This window comes from Macaca nemestrina, chromosome 1 (assembly GCF_043159975.1).
Source record: "Macaca nemestrina isolate mMacNem1 chromosome 1, mMacNem.hap1, whole genome shotgun sequence".
NCBI lineage: Eukaryota > Metazoa > Chordata > Mammalia > Primates > Cercopithecidae > Macaca > Macaca nemestrina.
In genome coordinates this window covers 174,316,441-174,330,169 of record NC_092125.1, presented here as the reverse complement: position 1 = coordinate 174,330,169, position 13,729 = coordinate 174,316,441, and the positions used below count along the sequence as shown (strand labels likewise).

General features: G+C 41.2%; 1 protein-coding gene across 15 annotated transcripts in view; it reads left to right on the top strand.

Moving 5' to 3' along the window:
• The window catches only part of LOC105495149 (FGGY carbohydrate kinase domain containing), a 440,526-nt gene that overhangs the window by 21,064 nt on the left and 405,733 nt on the right, over positions 1-13,729 (top strand). For 10 of the 15 annotated variants that reach the window (XM_071092359.1, XM_011764399.2, XM_071092364.1 and 7 more), the window contains exon 2: positions 4,901-5,115. The exons of 1 other annotated variant lie outside the window; for it this stretch is intronic. In XM_071092359.1, coding sequence (XP_070948460.1) covers positions 4,915-5,115 — 201 coding nt within the window. In that variant the 5' untranslated portion in view covers positions 4,901-4,914. Of the gene's footprint in view, positions 1-431; positions 449-880; positions 977-2,251; positions 2,398-4,900; positions 5,116-9,270; positions 9,294-13,729 lie in introns of those variants that run through there. 4 more of the 15 variants (XM_071092353.1, XM_011764406.3, XM_011764403.2 and 1 more) reach the window with 4 other exon arrangements.

Here is a 13,729-nt window from a genome sequence, read left to right as displayed (position 1 = left end):
GGCTGTTTCTGTGCTTTGAAACGTCTTGTAGACTGAGAAGTTTAGATATGTCCCAGGACTTGTGCGCAGCACAGCTTGAATTTCTGTTATTTTTCTTTCTCTTGGCCGTCCACAGTCCATGCCCTCATTTCTTTCCGCCTGACCACCCTCCCCATATCCCTAACAGCTGTTTTTCTTTTCAGAGTATTTATCTTTGCCTAAAAAGAATGAAATGAAACCCCAGTTCCGACTCTCACCATTCATAATGCGGTCTTTGGAGTCACATTGACTTAGCCTCAAACCCCAGCCCCTCTGCTTCTGTGCCATGCAACTTTAAACAGCTTCCTGTCAGAGAACGTCACTTTCCTTAGTTGGGAAATGGGGTTCATACTGCCTACCTCACAGGGTTGCTATAGGATTAAAGGAAATCATGGAGTCACATGGTGATCTACAGCTCAGAGCTCAATAGGTATTTCTTGCTGCATTTATTGTTCTTATTGAAGAAGTAATCAAAGGGTTTGGCTTTCATTTTTAGTTGGATGTTGTGGAAGGAGCCCTAAACTTGCAGTAAGAGACTGTGATTCAAATCCTGATGCCATTTACTGTTTGTGTCACTTTGGGCAAATTACTCCACCCTGCTGAGGTATAATAAAGTGGTGATAGGTTTACCAAGCTGATTGGGTTTCAGTGAATGAGATTAACATTGTATGGGAATGAGGGACATGATGAGGATCCTTATCCTTTTTTTCTTTACAAACTAGAAAAAGGAATAATGTTTTCCACTTTGCAGTTACTTTACTTTTTGAGGCTAAGGGGTACTGGTTGCATAAGATTAGGAGTCCAGGACGCAGCAGATCATATTCGTGACCCAGGAACAAAGGGCATAGAGGGGGAAGATCAGGGGACCTGTGATGCAGAAAGTCCTCTGCTGCAGCTCACAGGTCGAATTTCAGGGAAGCTGCCCAAGGGGTAGAACGTCCCTGCTTTCAGGTTCCAGGTATGGAAATAATCATAGAGATCAGTTAGAACTATAATAATGGGAAAAGTGGTGAACCCGAAATATTTAAGTAGGATCTATTTCATAGGAAAACATGAACTGGGTGATGTGTGTGAATGACGCTGGGACAGTTTGACTCTTTCTTGCATGGTGCCTTGATAATGTGTTATAGAAATCCATAGTTTGCTGGAAGCAGGCCACCTGGTATTATGGAAGGGTCAGTCTCTGAAGATGAATAGCCTGGGTTCTGAGTCAGCCAACCTTAGGCACAATAGGCAGAGGCCCCCAGCAGAGTCCTTGACAAATGGGCATTTAGTAAATAGAGGAATAGCAGGAGGCAGTGGAGCATCCTGAGAAAGGTTAGGGCTGATGGAACCAGAGGGAATGGATTACTATCCATTGTATTACTGCCTAGTAATATGACTACCTGTCTAGGACTCATTTTCCTCCTCAGTAAAATGGGAGTGATCATAGTTGCTGTCTTCAAGAATTGTGGTCAGGCATTGTAATCAAGCTGCTTAGCAGAATGTCAGATACATGGTAAACATGGTATCTTTTTTTTATTTCCCCAGTGATGAATTTTAAAGACATCCATTCACTGATTTACAAGGACTTACTGAGCTCCTGCTGTATGCCAGGCACTGGGCTTATAGCTGTGACACAGGTGGCAGCTGGAATTAACTGTAATCATACACCTCCATTCTCCATGTAAAGGGGGCTCTTGTGAAGGGTGGGCTCCTTCCAGAAACCAGAACTGGAGCAAGTCCAGGGCCAACTGTAGAGTGGAAATCTGCCTCTTTGCATTTTACTGGAAAGGAATCAGGATGTGGGTAGGGTGGTAAGATGATGTATTTTCTCATATTACTCTCTTCATCAGAGAGGGAGTCAAAAGTGAGGAACCCAAGCCTGAGCACCTGGGCCAGCCTCATGGGGAATCTCTCTTGTCATCAGAGCTGGCTGGAGTAGAGACAAGCCTGGATGCTGGCTGGCCAGGTCTGTGTAAGCCAGGGTGTTGCATAGATTTTTCATTTCCTGTTTATTTCTTTGTTTCTTCCTAAGTGTTTACAGTAGTCTTGCAAAGGTCTAGCCAAGGGCAAGGAGTTGTTAGCATGCTAGGATCAGTGTTAAGGAGCAGCACCCCTGGGGGCCTTTGCAGTAGAGACAGTGGGAAGCCAAGAGAGGGGATTCCAAGTAAAGTAAGCAGCTGTGAGAGGTTGGTAGAGAGGGAAGGTAGAGTGGCTAGCTTCAGTCTTCTTCCTGTTTGCAGGTAATAAAATTGAGGAAACTCAGCGAAGGCATCGCCCCTGTTTTGTCAATCAGTGTATCCTCAGCAGGCTTCCTGGTGTTACTGTCTTCTGCATTTCTTCTGAGTCTCAGATGTCAACGATTGCAAGATGCACCATTATTTCGTATACCATGAAGTAAGAAAGGAAATGATACCAATTAATTGTAACATACCATTGATTGTCAGGTTCGCACTGATTTTAGAGAAGCTAAATATGGAAAAATGAGTGCCGTAGAATGAATAAAATGTGGTTGTCGCCTACAGTAAGTATTTGTGAACTAGAAGAATGAGTCATAAGAGATTAAAATAAGGTAAAACACTAGCACATATAAGTACAAACTTAGAAATTCAAACTATTAAGGCATGGACCTGCTCATCCTTATTTCTGTTGATTCACTGATGCAGTTGTTCATTCAGTAAACATTTACTGAAAACCTATTATGTGCCAGACACTGTGTAAGGAGCTTGGGATGCAGAAATCGATAAGTTCATTTTTTTCAGATTCAGTTAGGAAAACAGACATGGAAAGAAAAATAAAATTGTGATTCCAGAGTGGTAAGTTTTAAAAGAAAGCAGGGACACGATACCATGTTGGCATCCTTTGTATGTATGCAAGGGGAGAAAGGTAAGGAAGCCTTTTCCAAGGAGAGGTGATGGCTGACCTGGGTCTTAAAATATAATTCCGTGGTCACTGGGCAGACAAGGAAAGGAGAGAATTAGAAAGGGATGAGCAAAGGATCGGGGAGGCCTTTAGCAGTTGGGGGCAATTGAGAGCCTATGAGGAGTTTGAGGATGTCTGTAGCCTGGAGTGAGAATGAGCAGGACTGTATTAGGCAGGGCTGGATGGCAGGCAGAGGGAGCCCGTGGAGGGCGTGAGATGCCGAGCTGAGGCTATGGGCTATATCACAGCTCAAAGCTGGTGGTTTTCAGTTGTCCTGAGAGAGGACCTAACAGAGGGACTGCTGGGGAGAAGGGCTGGAGGGTGGGGCAAGGGTGATCATTGCTTCAGAGCAGCTCTCTTTTTATCTGTTTTGTTTTCTTCAAATAATGGCTTGAAGAGAAGGTATCACTGTTAAATGAATGACGGAATGAATGATTTGAAAACTGGTGCTAATGGTCATATGGAGGTCCCCAAGGGGAATGTAAGCGAGGGAGAGAAGTTGAGGTTACACACCAGTGTGGGTCTGACGAAGCTGTGATGAACGGAGCAAATGTTATTACTGTCGCTTCTCCATTTTATTTTTCACCTGCTCATGAGCCACAAAGCCAAAAGGGTTACAGTTCAGTTGGGGAATCATTGCGATTAAGACAGAAACAGTTACTTTTAATGGGTTGTTTTTATTGTTTTATTTGTTGTTTACTGGAATAAATATCTAGGAAGCAGTATACTGAACATCTGCTGGTTGATTTTCTTTTAGAATCTCCACTTTTGACTTGGCTAGGGAAACATTTTCTTTCTGAAATTGAAGGGTACAGAAGGTTGCCCAGGTTGAAATTAGACTCTGGGCGGTGAGACTACCTGGAGCTCACCTGGAGAGTTGTAAGGCTTTCACCTGCTCAGTTGTCTTGGGAGCTTGTTCTTATTCTTTCAAAGGCCAATCTGGAAAATAAAAGCCTCTATGAGATTCCATGTCATGCGGGCTCATCTGACCAAAGGGACTTAGAGCAGCCATGAAGGCCAAGGAATTCCTGAGTGTTCCCTGGTCAGATTTCCTTGTAACTCACAAGGGGTCTGTAAGGAAAACAGATTGTCTAATTAATTCCTGATCTTGTCTCCTCAGGGTTCCTTCCCAATTCCCAGTCACTTCATGACACAGCTGCAATATATTTGCCTCTTCTCCAAACCTATACTGAAAGCTTTTAAGAAACAAAAGAAAGAGCATGAGACTTGGGATTGCACAAATGTGGAACTTTAGGTCCAGGCTGCCCCTGAATGAAGCCGATTAAATTCCTTAACTTCTCATAGACTTGCTTCTTAATCAGTGTAGTGTATATCATTATAATAATGTACATTTACTGTTTAAATTTATGCATAGACCTAGCTAGCATTAAGCAAAAAGTTACTTATCTCTTGGAGTCTCACCTTGGCCACCTGTAACATAGAAATGTAAATAGCCTCACCTTCTGGAGTCATAGTGAGGAGTAGAGGGGACATACACACTTTTCACAGTGCTTGCACATAAGAGGTACTCAGTAGGTAATTGTTGAATGAATGACTGACTAGGAGGACAAGGTTCCTTTTCAGTACCGTGGCTTCTGTCCTTGTTGATTGAAATTCACTGAGAAGAAACTCGTCTGTATTGCCTCCAGATTCTAAGTTCTCCTACCACTCTGTACTTGCCCTTATAGCACTCATCACAACTTTGCCTAAATAATTATGTATTTAAATGCTTAATGTCTGACTCTCTCTCAAGAATGGAAATGCCGTGTCTGAGGCCATATCTGTCCTGTTCACCCACCATGTAGCTCAATGTTTATTAGTATACTGTTAGCGCTAAAAATGTTCGTTGGATGAATAAATAACAAATGGCTACCAGTTAGATAGTGGTACCTCTTTTATTTCTACTTTTGAGATGTTTTGTGACTGTCTTTGCAGATCTACTTGGTCTTCATTTGGTTTTTACGCTTGCTTACTATAGGTGGAGGAACTGCAATGTCTGGTGGAGAACAGAAACCAGAGAGGTACTATGTGGGTGTGGACGTTGGAACAGGCAGTGTCCGCGCAGCTCTGGTGGACCAGAGTGGGGTCCTGTTGGCTTTTGCAGACCAGCCAATTAAGAAGTGGGAGCCCCAGTTCAACCACCACGAGCAGTCCTCTGAGGACATCTGGGCTGCGTGCTGTGTTGTTACAAAGGTATGGGCAAAACTGATGTTCTCTCCTTGTTCATGTTCCTACCTGCTGAGTGTTTGTCCTGTGTCATTCTGGTGCCACAAACTATGTTGGGGTAACTTTAGATGCAGAGGTAAATAGGCCTTGCCCTTCAGGAGCTCACAGTCTACTGGCAGAGACTGATAAACCACTAATATATGGTAAGAGCTGGGAGCAAAGTAACTATAGCTGGAGCTGGGGAAAGAGCTAACCGAAGGGGGCTCAGGGAAGACAGGACAGCTTGAGGTGTGACCACATGTGGAAGAATTCACTGATCACCTTACTACCATTTACCGTGCCTTTAATGTGTGCCAAAGGCTGTGTAAAATGTGTTAAGTTGCACTGTGTAGTTGGATCTTCACATGACCCTATAAAGGTAGTACTATCACTACCCCCATTTTATTGAGGGAGAAATGTAGGCACAGAAAAGTTAGGTAACTTACTCAAGTTAACACAGTACGTAGCAGAGGCTGGACTAGAACAAAGCAGTCTGACTCCAGAGGTGCACTCTTTTTTTTTTTTTTTAAATTAAAAAAAAGTTCTGTGGGTTTTTGGGGAACAGGTGGTGTTTGGTTACATAAGTTCTTTAGTGGTGATTTCTGAGATTTTGGTGTACCCATCACCCAAGCAGTGGGCACTGTACCCAATGTGTAGTCTTTGATTCCTCACCACCCCACAACACTTTCCTCCGCGTCCCCAAAGTCCAATGTATCCTTTTTATACCTTTGCCTCAAAGGTGCACTCTTAATCAGTGGACTCTCCTGCCTTCCAAGTGGACAAATGGGGATGAGAGGAACTGCATTTTGGGCAGAGGGAATAGCATATGCAAAAGCATGGTGGCATGAAAACATGGTGTGTTCTGAGAAAGCAAAGAAGTCAGACTGGAGTGTCTCCCATTGATGCCAGGCATGTGTTCACCTTGAGTGGCCTTGGATTGGATGCAGCCTGCTGGCTTGGGAAGGGAAGCAGTGCTTCACAGTTCTTGTTTGTTTTTAAAGTTTCACTTGACTTTGATTTTATATCTTGGTGATCAGTCATGGCAGAGATCCTTTTGTCTTTTTTTCCATAGGGAAAAATAAAGTCCTGGATTCCTTCTTTCCCCTGTTCCTAGTTTAGTTCCTTAAATATTCATGAAGTGCTTGGTAATTTGCCGATGGACAATTCACCATTCTGTCCCTATTGATCAGTCTGTTTAAACTTTAATGAATTCTGGGCTGCTGTTAGTGGCCCCGGAGAAGAAGGCAGAGGGAGGAGGGAGTGGGTAGGCAATATCAGAGCATTATACAGGAATGAAAGGGGGATGCATCTTCTCATTTGCCCGTTTAATTTTCCTCTCTTCTCCCCTTCTTTCAGCCCCAATCTGGTAAGAATCTTCGACTCTTTGCACTTGGTCTTCTTTGTTCTTTTAACATACAGCCTTGCTTGCCATTAAGGAAATTATCAAGAAGAAAATATAATCCCCTGATGAAAAGCTACTTTAAAAAAGGTCTACTCTGAGTACAGCTTGGTTTAATGGTAGATTTTTAATCATCTTCCAGTGGTGGCCAACTTATCATCTGTTTGAGCCCTGTTAGCTGCATAAGTACTGTGGGCATTTGTCGTTAACAATGCTGTTAACACTATAGCAAACCTGAATGAAGCTCTTGGGTCTTAGGCGATTCTCCTCACATGGAGTATGGATATGTGAGCATGTGCCAGAAGCCACGGGATAAGCATGTTACATCTATGTGGAATATCATTGCTGCTGTGAGGCTTAAGGAAGGAAGCATTTTTATGTTAGAGAGGTAGTAACACCGTAGGAATGAGAGAGGTAGGCGACCTGTCATAGAGCACAGATTCTACAGCCAGACTGTCTGGATGGACATCCCACTTACAATGTTTATTAGTCTGTGATCTTGGACAAGTTACCTAATGTTTCCTGCCTCAGTTTCCTTATCTGTAAAATGGAAATGATATTAGTACCTACTTCCGTAGGATTGTTGTGAGGATTAAATGAATTAATGCACATAGAATGTCACAACATTGCCTAGAAACGTGTATTGGTTGTTTCCTATGGTGGTGCTGATGGTGACAGAAAAGAGCAGATTATAGAGGATAATGAATTTCTAAGATAAAATACTGAAAAGTCAAAGTCCACGACGGGAGGCGCTTCTTGGGAATATTCACTCACTCTCCTGGTTAGGAGACCAGTGTTTCTCAAAGTCTTACATAGAAAGCACTGGTCTAGGGCAAAGGGTGGCATAAAACATGTCCTGGTCTGTCTTTTCTTCCTCATGGACCCCAGGAAGTTGAGAGCTCAAGAGCAGTTGTTCTACTTCCTTTTCCCTAAGTCATTCACATTGCCTGAGATGACTTTCCTCTTAGTTAAAGCAGCAGTAAGGATAATGTGGTATCAATGATGATGACAAAGACAGCTAACAGTTCTTGGGCACAGTGGTCCAGGTACTATACTGAAGAGCTTTACCCATCACTTCGTTTTATCCTTACGACAACTACTTTTTAAGGTAGTTTTGATCTCTCTGTTTTGAAGATGGAAAAAGAATGAGCCTTGAAGAGGTTCAGTAAGCAGCCTAAGGACTCCTGAATAAGAAGAAGAAAGGGACACTGCCCCTGCCACTGCTGCCGCTCTTGTGCTCTGTTCCTTGTCTCTCTCCAGTCATATCTCCCTCCACATGACCCCACCTGGAACTGATAAGAAGCAGCCTGAAGTTTTTAGATTTTCTACACATGGGGCATCGTGAGGTTACCCAGGATTATGAGTGCCTTTACCTGGTTGCCTGCTCATCTGGGAAGTGTGTGCCCGCTAAGCAGGGGTTATATCTAGTTTATCTGTATTTCTCTAGAATTCTTTGCTTGTAATGTGTTCAAGTAATGTTTGTTGAGTACATAATGATATATCTCTGTTGTTTACATTGTCTGGAATACTCTTCTCTTACCTTCCTCACCTGCCCAACTCCCACCTTATAAAGTAAACTTAAACATTCCTGTCTCCTGAGTGTCTTCTTTGGTGACTTCTGACAGTCTATGCTCTTTTTTACCAACCTCAGAGGAAAGAGATGGTGAGAAGCCCTTCTCTACTGTCCAGTGCCCACCATCTTCACCCAGATCATTATCTACTCCTTATCTTTGCATTTTACTTGTTGACTTGTTTAGCCCCTTTTAAACTATAAGCTGAGCTCTTAGAGAGATTCATCTTTGTGTCTCCAGTATCTAACACATTGCCAGGCACAAATTAGGTGCTCAATTAATGGCTGTTGAATGAATGTTACTTAGAGCTAAAAACAAAGAGACAAAATCCAATCTAGCCTTCCTTATCTGGTTTCAGTGTCACTGTGGGGCAGGAAGGACAACTATTCTTATTTGAAATATGAGGAAATTGAGGCTCTGGAACTAACAAGTATTAGAGACAAGACCAGAACCCTGGTGAGATGGCTCCAAACCTTCCTCTCTGTCTTCCTCCCCACATCCCCTGAATTTGGCAGGTTTTATTGGGCTAGTACCCAGCACACCAAGGAAGTTTTATGGAAACTCACGAGTCATAGAGGTGATACACAGTCCATGATTTTAAAGATTCCTTTATGGAGTCACAAATCTTAATCATTCCAAAAAGGCGAGAACATTTCAAATTAGTGCATGATTCATATTAAACTTCTATTAGGAAGAAAGAGAAGGTAAACTGGAGGAATCATTTAGCCAACAGGTGTTTGTTGAGTATCATTCTTTCATTTAGTCTGCAAACATTTATTGAGCACCTACTATGTGCTATGCTGTTTGCTAAACATTGGAGCATCTAGAGGAGAGGTATACAAGAAGTCTGCTGCTTTTAAAGATGAAACAGCTTAGTTTTATGAGAAAAATAAACAACACATATGAAGCCAGTAAAGTAGCATTTTATTCTATCTTTGTACTGTCTATATGAGTAATGGTTGTGGGGAGGGGGACAGAAGAAAGAGTAGCCACATGTGGGGTTGAGCAATAAGGTTAACCTTATATTCATAGAACCATTATGGTTTACAGTGCATCTTCATTTACATTTGATTGCCATTGCAGGGTGAAGTAGGGAAGGAGTTGTTATTCCCATTTACATTTGAAAATCTGAGAGCCAGAGAGTTAAGTGATTTCCCCACGGTCACCCAGGTGGTATGTGATAAGGCAGAACTCAGGTGGGTCAAACCTATTCATTCTCTCTATCTCTAGCACCATATACCTTTATATTTTGCATGGAATATTATTCTAAGAACCTAACTGATGTCTTGATATTCATTTTTCTTTTCTCTATTCTTTCATTTGAAGTGGTATTTTTCCTCTAGTGCTAACTTGTTATGTTACTCTTTTGCTTACAACCCTTCATCTACTATCACACTACTACAGGCATAAGTTCAGTTCCAGACCACCATAATGAGGCAAATATTGCAATAAAGTTCACATGAATTTTTGAGTTTCTCAGTGCATATAAAAGTTATGTTTACATTATATTGCAGTCTATTAAGTGTGCAATAGCATTAGTCTAAAAAAAGTACATAATTTAATTTTTAAAAATTGCCAAAAAATGTGTTAATCATCCTCGAAGCCTTCAGTGAATTGTTATCTTTTTCCTGGTGGAGGGTTTTACTTTGATGTTGATGGCCGCTGACTAATTAGGGTGGTGTTTGCTGAAGGTTAAGTGGTTGTGGTAATTTTTTAAAATAAGGCAACATTAAGGTTTGCTGCACTGATTGACTCTTTCTTTCACAAAAGATTTCTCTGTAGCATGCAGTGTTGTTTGATAGCATCTTATCCATGGCAGGACTTCTTTCAAAATTGGAGTCAGTTCTCTCAGACTTTAGCCTTATCAACTAAGTTTATGTACTATTCTAAATTGTTGTCATTTCAACATTGTTCATATCATCTTTATCAGAAGTAGATTCCATCTCAAGGAATCATTTCCTTTGTTCATCCATAAGAAGCAACCCCTCATTTGTTCATATTTTATTGTGAGATTACAGCAATTCAATTTCATCTTCAGGGTCCACTTCTAATTCTAGTTCGCTTGGTATTTCCACTACATCTGCAGTAATTTCCTCCACTTAAGTCTTGAGCCACTCAAAGTCATTCATGAGGATTGGAATTAACATCTTCCAAATTCCTGTTAATGTTGATATTTTGACCTCCCATGAATCATGAATGTTCTTAATGGCATCTAGAGTGTTAAATCCTTTCCGGAATGTTTTCAATTTACTTTGTCTAGATCCATTAGAGGAATCCCTATCTATGGCAGCTATAGCCTTACAAAATGTAATTCTTAAATAATAATACTTGAAAGCTGAAATTTCTCCTTGATCCATGGGCTGCAGAAAGGATGTTGTGTTAGCAGGTATGAGAACAACATTCATCTCCTTGTACATCTTCATCAGAGCTCTTTGTGACTAGGTGCATTGTCAATGAGCAATAAGACTTTGAAAGGAATCTCTTTTCTTTGAGCAGTAAGTCTCAACAGCAGGGTTAAAATATTCAGTAAACCATGCTGTAAATAGATGTGCTGTCATCCAGGCATTATTGTTCCATTTCTAGAGCACAGGCAGAGTAGATTTTGCATAATTCTTAAGGGCCGTAGGATTTTTGGAATAGTAAATGAGCATTGGCTTCAACTTAAGTCTCCAGCTGCATTTGCCCCTAATAAGAGAGTCAGCTTGTCCTTTGAAGCTTTGAAGCCAGGCATTGACTTTTTGTTTCTAGCTGTGAAAGTCCTAGATGGTATCTTCTTCCAATATAAGGCTGTTTTGCCTACTTTAAAAATGTGTTGTTTAGTGTAGACACCTTCATTGATTGTCTTACCCAAATCGTCTGTATAACTTGCTGGAGTTTCTACATCAGCACTTGCTGCTTCACCTTGCGCTTTTATGTTATGGAAATGGCTTTTTCCCTTAAACCTCGTGAGCCAGCTTCTGCTAGCCCCAAACTTTTCCTTCTGTAGCTTCCTCACCTCTCTCAGCCTTTATAGAATTGAAGAGTTAGGACTGTGCTCTGGATTAGGCTTTGACTTAAAGAATGTTGTGGCTGGTTTGATCTTCTGTCTCGACCAAATTTTCTCCACATCAGCAATAAGACTGTTTCACTTTCTTATTCAGGTGTTCACTGGAGTAGTGCTTTTAGTTTTCTTTACGAACTTTCTTTTGCATTCACAGCTTGACTATTTGGTGCAAGCGGCCTATCTTTTTGTCAGTCTTGACTTTCCCCATGCCTTCCTGACTAAGCTTAATCATTTCTAACTTTACATTTAAAGTGAGAGACTATGACTCTTTCTTTCACTTGAACATTTAGAGACCATTGTAGGGTTATTAATTGGCCTAATTTCAAAGTTGTGTCTCACGGAGTAGGGAGCCCTAAGGAGAAGGAGAGAGATGAGGAATAGCTAGTCTGTGGAGCAGTCAGAACACACACCACATTTATCTATTAAGTTTGCCCGTCCTATATGGGTGCAGTTTGTGGTGCCCCAAAACAATTACAATAGTAACATCAAAGATTACCATAGCAGATACAATATTAATGAAAGTTTGAAATGTTGTTAAGAATTACCAGAATGTGACACAGACACGAGATGCTATTGGAAAAATGACACTGACAGAGTTGCTTCTTTACACACCTTCAATTTGTAAACAACGCAATCTGCAAAATGCGGTAAAGCAAAGCACAAGGATACTAAAGATGCCTGAGGCATACCTCAAACTGCGGTTTTTAGTTCCACAAAGCAAATATCTCAATAAAGCAAGTCACACGAATTTTTTGGTTCCCCAGCATACATAAATGTTTTGTTTATGCTGTATTGTAGTCTGTTAAGTGTGCAATAGCACTACATCTAAAAAAAAAAACCTTAATTAGAAAATACTTTATTGCTAAAAATGCTAATGAAGTGAGTACATGCTGTTGGAAAAATGGCAGCAATAGACTTGCTCGCTGCAGGGTTGCCACAGACATTCAATCTGTAAAAAATGTAATATCTGCAAAGTGCAATAAAATGAAGCATGATAAAATGAGGTATGCCTGTATTTGGGTAGAACTCAGAATCCTTAACATGGCCTTCAGGGCCCTACATGGTCTATCTCGACTTGCATTCCTGGCTCATCTCATGATGCTTCTCCTGGCTGTCTGCATTCCAGCCACACTTTCTTCTGTCATGTCCTCAAACATGCAATGCTCCCTCTAGCCTCAGATTTGTTACCCAGATTGTTTCTTCTGGCTGCACGCCCTTCCTACCTTCTACCAGCATATCTAACTCCTGTTCATCCTTAGACCTAGGCTATCCAATACAATAGTTGCTGAATCCGCAATGCTATTTAAATTTACAGTAATTACAATTAAATATAATTAAACATTCACTTCCTCTTTTGCTCCAGCCAGATTTCAAGTGCACAATAGCCACATGGTGGCTATTATACTGAACAGCAGAGATAGAGCACATTTTCATTATTGTAGAAAGTTCCGTTGGACAGCGCTGCCTCAAATCTTAATTCAAAAGTTAGTTCTTCAAGGAAGGAGCATTTTCTCTACCAATACCACCTGCAACTAAGTCTTATTTCACTTATTAAATGTTTTCACAGTGCCTTGTACTTCTCTTTCATAGAACTCCATGTGGTTCATGAATCATTCATTTTTTGTTATCAAATAATAAAATCATTCTATAAATCAAGAATAAAATAACATAAAATGAAACAAAATAATAAAATATTTCACTTTTTGGATTAATATATGTCTTACCTACTAGATTTTATGTTTCAGGAGGGCAGGAGCTATGTTTTGCTTACCCAGAGCCTGGTTTATATTAGACCCAGGGAGTGTAAAAAACATGAAGGGTCAAAAGAAATTGAGAGCACTTTGGGAGGCCCAGGTGGACAGATCATGAGGTCAGGAGTTTGAGACCAGCCTTGTCAACATGGCAAAACCTCGTTTCTACTAAAAATACAAAAATTAGCTGGGCATGGTGGTGCGCACCTGTAATCCCACTTACTGAGGAGGCTGAGGCAGGAGAATCACTTGAACCCGGGAGGCGGAGGTTGCAATGAGCCGAGATCGCAGCACTGCACCCCAGCCTGGGTGACAGAGCAAGACTTCATCCCAAAAAAAAAAAGAAAAGAAATTGAGACTTCCCTAATTCTGCCCACTGGAGAAAACTTGAGAAAGGATATAGGGCAAAAGTGACTCTTGAACTCTTAAGGGAAGACAATCGGAACTGGAGGAATAGAATGGTCAGAAGCTCTGGATGGGAATGTCAAGGATCAATCCTGGCTAGAATAGGTGGTTTCTAATAGGAAGAAGGAAAAGGAGGCTAGAATTGGTGATAGAGGGGTAGGTGGGACAGCTGGCTCAAGCCAATGGGGAGCTCCTATAGAATCATCCCGAGTTTGAGATTGACTGGTCTTGCCACAGATTCAGAATGGCTGGCAGAGAAGAAACTAAGGATGTCAGGAGGCAGACATCCTGATGAATTTCAGAGGCTGAGATTTTTTTTATTTTGTTTTTAAACTATAAACTCTGGGAAGACTGGGACCACATCTCTCTTGCTCAGGATATGTTCTCTGTGTCTGGCACATATAGGTGCTTAATAAGATTTTTAATAATAAAT